The sequence below is a fragment of the Prunus dulcis genome, chromosome 8 (genome assembly GCF_902201215.1).
Source record: "Prunus dulcis chromosome 8, ALMONDv2, whole genome shotgun sequence".
Lineage (NCBI taxonomy): Eukaryota > Viridiplantae > Streptophyta > Magnoliopsida > Rosales > Rosaceae > Prunus > Prunus dulcis.
This window is the reverse complement of record NC_047657.1, coordinates 637,564-642,832: the sequence shown is the minus strand read 5'-3', so window position 1 is coordinate 642,832 and position 5,269 is coordinate 637,564. Positions and strand designations below refer to the sequence as shown.

Genomic DNA, 5,269 nt, shown 5'->3' with positions numbered 1-5,269 from the left:
GAAAAGGGAAGCAGTTCATTTGTTGTAATAATGTACGTGACGCAAGTTTCAATTATTTTGGCCCTTTTTGTTTTGAGCTCTCTCCGTAAATCACGTTCACCTTTAGGAAAATTTCTTTGGTCCAAACGGGTAGTAATAAATAATAATGCAAGAAATTTACTTTTTTCTCAATTAGCTCTTGCTTTCATGTTTACAGCTGATTTTTTTAATGGGTGGTTGTCCCATCTTGAATCGGACCTCTTTGTTCTCTTCTTCAAGAAATTATAAAATAGTATGGTAGTCTCACATGACAATTCCCACTGATCACGTGAGAATTTGAGAGATGGAGTGGAGAGAGGAAGAAAAACAAATATGAAAAAAGAGAGAGAGAGAGACAGAGAGAGGGAGCTTCCATTCCACTGATACAATTTTAAATCGTTGAAATTTCTTGCACATTGGAGGAGCTTCCACTGCCAACTGAAATCGTCATTTGATTCATTTGGCTCATCTTTCAACCTTACCAGTACTCAAATTCGTTCTACCATTGTGAGTAACTAGTTTGGATACAAGGCCAGTTATGGCCTTGCCAACAGACCTCTTGATTGGCAAAATTGTGACCATTTTTGAGAACGAAGCATCCTCCATAGCCGGTGTTCGTGATGAAATTGATGACATCAAGCAGGAGCTTGTAAGCATGAAGGCCTTCCTAAATGATTTTGAGGGCAAGAAGGCACTCACCGAAGGTGGGGAGACATGGGTTGCAAGCGTCAGAGGCATGGCCTATGATGTTGAAGACATCATTGACGAGTTCATGTATCACATGTATGAGCAAGGATGTCATAAGGGCCGATTTGCAAGGTGGCTCCACCATACTATTCGCATTCCGCAGAATGTTTGGTTCAGACGTCAAATGTCAAAGAAGTTGCGGAAAATCTCAAGAATGATTAAAGCCATTCCGGAGAGGAATCAGAGATATGGTGTCGGTGGATTAGAAGGAACAAGTAGTACTTGTGATGATTTTGGCAAATGGATGCGGAACCAAGCAGAATCTTCTCTTTTTATTAAGGAAGATGAGCTCGTGGGGATTGAAAGAAAGAAGCAACTATTGATGAATTGGTTGATGAATGGAGAGCAACAGCAAACGGTTATCTCTGTGGTGGGGATGGGCGGATCAGGGAAGACGACTTTAGTTGCCAAGACCTTCAACGACGAAAGGGTCAAGAAAAAATTCCACTGTTGTGCTTGGCTAACTGTTTCACAAACTTACGTGATTGACGACTTGTTTAGAAGCTTGATTAAGGAATTCCACGAAGCAAGGATGGAAAAGGTCCCTGCAGACATGAATTCCATGACATATAGAGAATTGCTACAGGTGCTGGTCAATTACTTGGAGTCTAAAAGGTACATGGTTGTATTGGATGATGTGTGGGATATCAAACTTTGGAAAGAAATTAGGATTGCACTCCCAAATACACAGTTTGGAAGTCGAATCATGCTTACTACTCGAAGAGAAGACGTAGCATCCTATTGTTTTGGAGTACAAAGTCATATTCACCACATTCAACCCCTCGAAAAGAATGAGGCTTGGGAGCTATTCAGCAGCAAAGCATTCTCAGCTTACCAGAATAAATGTTGTCCACTAGATCTTGAGTCATTGGCTGAGGAACTTGTAGAAAAGTGTGAAGGCCTACCTCTGGCAGTCGTGGCTTTAGGTGGTCTGATGTCCTCCAAGAAGCCATTCGAGTGGAAGCAAGTCTACAACAGCTTAAACTTGCATTTAACTAACCATCCGTTGCTAGAGCCAGTGAAGAGCATCTTGTTGCTTAGTTTTGATGATTTACCATACCCATTGAAGCACTGTTTTCTGTACTGTTCCCTTTTCCCAGAAGACTATTCGATTCGAAGAAAAAGGCTCATTAGGTTGTGGATAGCTGAAGGGTTTGTTCAGGATGGAAAAGGCGCCACACCAGAAGAAGTTGCTGAGAGCTATCTTATGCAGCTCATTTTACGCAGCATGCTACAGGTTGTTCAGAGGAATGAAAGTGGAAGGCCAAAAGCATGTAAGATGCACGACCTTATGCTGGAGCTTGCTCTGTCTAAATCAGAAAAAGAAAAGTTTGGTGCTGTATATGATGGAAAAGAAGTTATGGATGAAGGTCAAGTGCGCCGCTTGTCAACTCAAACCACTGGAGGAGAAATTAAACTAGGCACTGGTATGGCACAACTTCGTTCTTTTCTTATGTTTGTTAGTGACGTGTCCTCATCCTCTTCCTCGAATACATTGCCTTCCGGATGCAAATTGTTGAGGGTGCTAGATTTGCAATATGTTCCAATTGATATACTGCCAAAAGAACTTGAGTACTTATTCAATTTAAGATACTTAAATTTAAGGGGAACTCCAGTTAAGAAGCTTCCTGAATCCATTGGAAAGCTCTGCAACCTTCAAACTTTGGATATCAGGGACTCAAAGATAGAGGTACTTCCAAGTGGAATTGCCAAGTTGCAAAACTTGCGTCATCTAATTATGTATCGTTACAATAAAGAAGGGCGTAAGGGCTTCAGATTTGTGAATGGGACAAGATCACCATCAAATATATGTATGTTGAAGAAATTGCAAGTTTTGGCGTGTGTTGAATTACAAGGAAACATTGTCAGACTTGTTGGTAATATGACCCAACTTAGAAGGATTGGAATTATGAATGTAAAAGAAAGAGACGAGATGGACCTATGTGCTTCAATTCAAAAGATGAAGCAACTTCACTACTTGTTTCTAATGACAAGCGATGAAGAGGAAGTTCTTCAAACAAACACACTGTGCTCACCTCCTTCCCATCTTCGAACAGTTATTTTGGTTGGCAAATTGGCAATTGTGCCACGTTGGTTTGTTTCACTCCAGAGCCTCACACAATTGTATCTGCATTGGTCTAGAATTGAAGAAGATTTACTACCTTACATTGAAGCAGTGCCCAATCTGGGATCTCTTGTACTTAGTAATGCATATGCTGGCAGAGAGTTATGTTTCAGCAGAGGCTTTGTAAAGCTTAAGAATTTGAGTTTGTATAATTGCCCCTTATTGAACAAGATAACTATAGAAAAAGGGGTAATGTCAGATCTCCAACGCTTAAGGCTTAGTAGATGCCCAGAACTAAACACAACGCCACAGGGTCTTCAATACCTCACTAAACTAAAAGAATTGGCATTGCAACTTGTATCAAAGGAACTTACGGATTCCATACGAGAAGGAGGTTTGGATCGTGAAAAGGTACAACACATCCCTGAGATCTACCATATTTACAAAACGTCACTGGGGATGCGTCGTGAAAGCTTGTCCTAGTTGTTTTGGAAGGAGGTATGTAAAGTTTTTTTTTTTTGGCTGTCTCCTTATTTTCCCTTTTTCGTTTTTTTTTTATATGCCTAGAGTTCCCTAATCTTGCATCATATAAACTATTTTAGAACGAACTGTTGTCTTGTCATCCAAAAGTTTGTTAAGGCCATGTATTTTTTGTCCACGGACTAAATACTAGTCTGCAATAGTTAGTTTTGATAGCACAAGATTTTTGTATTGAAATTCTATTTGATTATCATTTTGCTTTTGTTGTTTGCCATGCAGAATCTAGTCCGAGACGGAAAGATTTTACCCTGTTGCGCGTAGAAGAACCCTTGCTTCCTTGTGTGAGCTACAAATTTTAATTATTTTCCATCACTATCTCAAGTTTTATTTGAAGCCATTTGATCATTAGTGAGTTTTGCTTTGAGACTATGGAATCTTATGTAATTTGATTCGTGAGTGTGTTTGCTATTTGATTATGTAATGCCTTAAGAAGCACTAATCAGGATCTAATGCTCAATTTTATTTTGAGAGTTTCCTACCCAATAAATAACATCAGTAACAATGCACGGCAGAGGCAAGGTGAAATCAGGGAGAAAATGAAAACCCTGCCAACTTCATTTCCAAATAATTTAGCAAAGCAGAGAACAAAATGAGCAAAGTGAATGAAAATGGTTATGTGGATTCTCACTTTGCTTAGGCCCTCCATGGAGGAATCATCACTTGTAATCAAAGTTTTCCATATTTTTACATTATAAATTCCAGGTTCTGAGGAATCATCACTGGATAACTCCAGTTGACTTTTGAAAATCAAAAGAGCTTCCAGACGCAGAAACTAAGTAAGAAAATAGAAAGCATGGCTGAACGGCCTGAGCTGCTTCAAATTATGAACGAGACTATTTAATGATCCAGGTGGATCTTTTCAAGATAATTAAATAATAAATATTATTTACATTACATCATTTATCAACCATTCGACTCGAATGGTTTAAGAAGAAATGGTTCTCAACCATTTAAAAATTAATGGTTTGAATTATCTAAGGAATTTAACCCATTTAACATTTGTGGTTTAAATTCATTTATTATTTTTAGTTTTCTATTCTAGGCATTCAGGCTTGTATATAAACCATTGTAGTCGAATGAATTAAAACAGGCAGAACTCAAAGCAGTTCCTTAGCTTCTTCATTTTGTTTCTCTAATTGTCTTAAAATTCCTCTCGTTCCCTTATTCCTATAAACTGGGAATTCATAGTTCTATCGACTAGAAGTTTTGGATCAAGTGGTATCTTAAAATTCATCTCGTTCCCTTATTCCTATAAACTGGGAATAAGGGAACGAGACCCACCTTTAGCGACCGTTTGCCCATCTGTCTGTGGATGAAATGCAGTGCTTCTTTTCGATCTAGTATCCATCATTCCCCATAACGACCTCCAGAAATGGCCTAAGAATCGACTGTCTCTGTCAGAAATAATTGATGTAGGTAAGCCAAAATGCTTCCAAATATATTGGAAAAATAACTTAGCAGCTCCTTCTCCAGTTACGGTCTTCTTGCATGGAATGAGAATCACCATCTTACTGAAACGATCTACCACCACAAACAAGTAGTCATTTCCAGACTTGATTTTAGGCAATCCACCTAAGAAATCCATCGAGATACTCTCCCAAGGTCGAGTAGGTACTGGTAATGGAAGATACAGTCCTAACTTCCTGTTGGAAGGCTTCGATGTGTTGCATAGAACACAACCTCGAATGTATCGTGAAACATCGAGATGCATCTTTGGCCAATACACATAACGACGAAGATTCAATAAAGTCTTCTCAACTCCAAAATGCCCTGCTACTTTGGAAGTATGAGCCTCACGAATCCACTGCAACCTGTCGCCATCTTTTGGAATGCACAATTGTGTTCCCTTATACATTAGTCCATCTTTCAATTGAAACTCACTAGTCTTTCCTTGTTGCA

At 39.1% G+C, this 5,269-nt stretch overlaps 1 protein-coding gene across 1 annotated transcript; it reads left to right on the top strand.

Annotated features, from left to right (window-relative positions):
* Positions 1–549: 549 nt before the first annotated feature.
* LOC117636862 (disease resistance protein RPM1-like) lies at positions 550–3,313 on the top strand. The gene has a single exon (XM_034371566.1). The coding sequence runs from the start codon at positions 557–559 to the stop codon at positions 3,311–3,313; it is 2,757 nt and encodes a 918-aa protein (XP_034227457.1). The 5' UTR covers positions 550–556.
* The last annotated feature ends 1,956 nt before the right edge of the window (positions 3,314–5,269 follow it).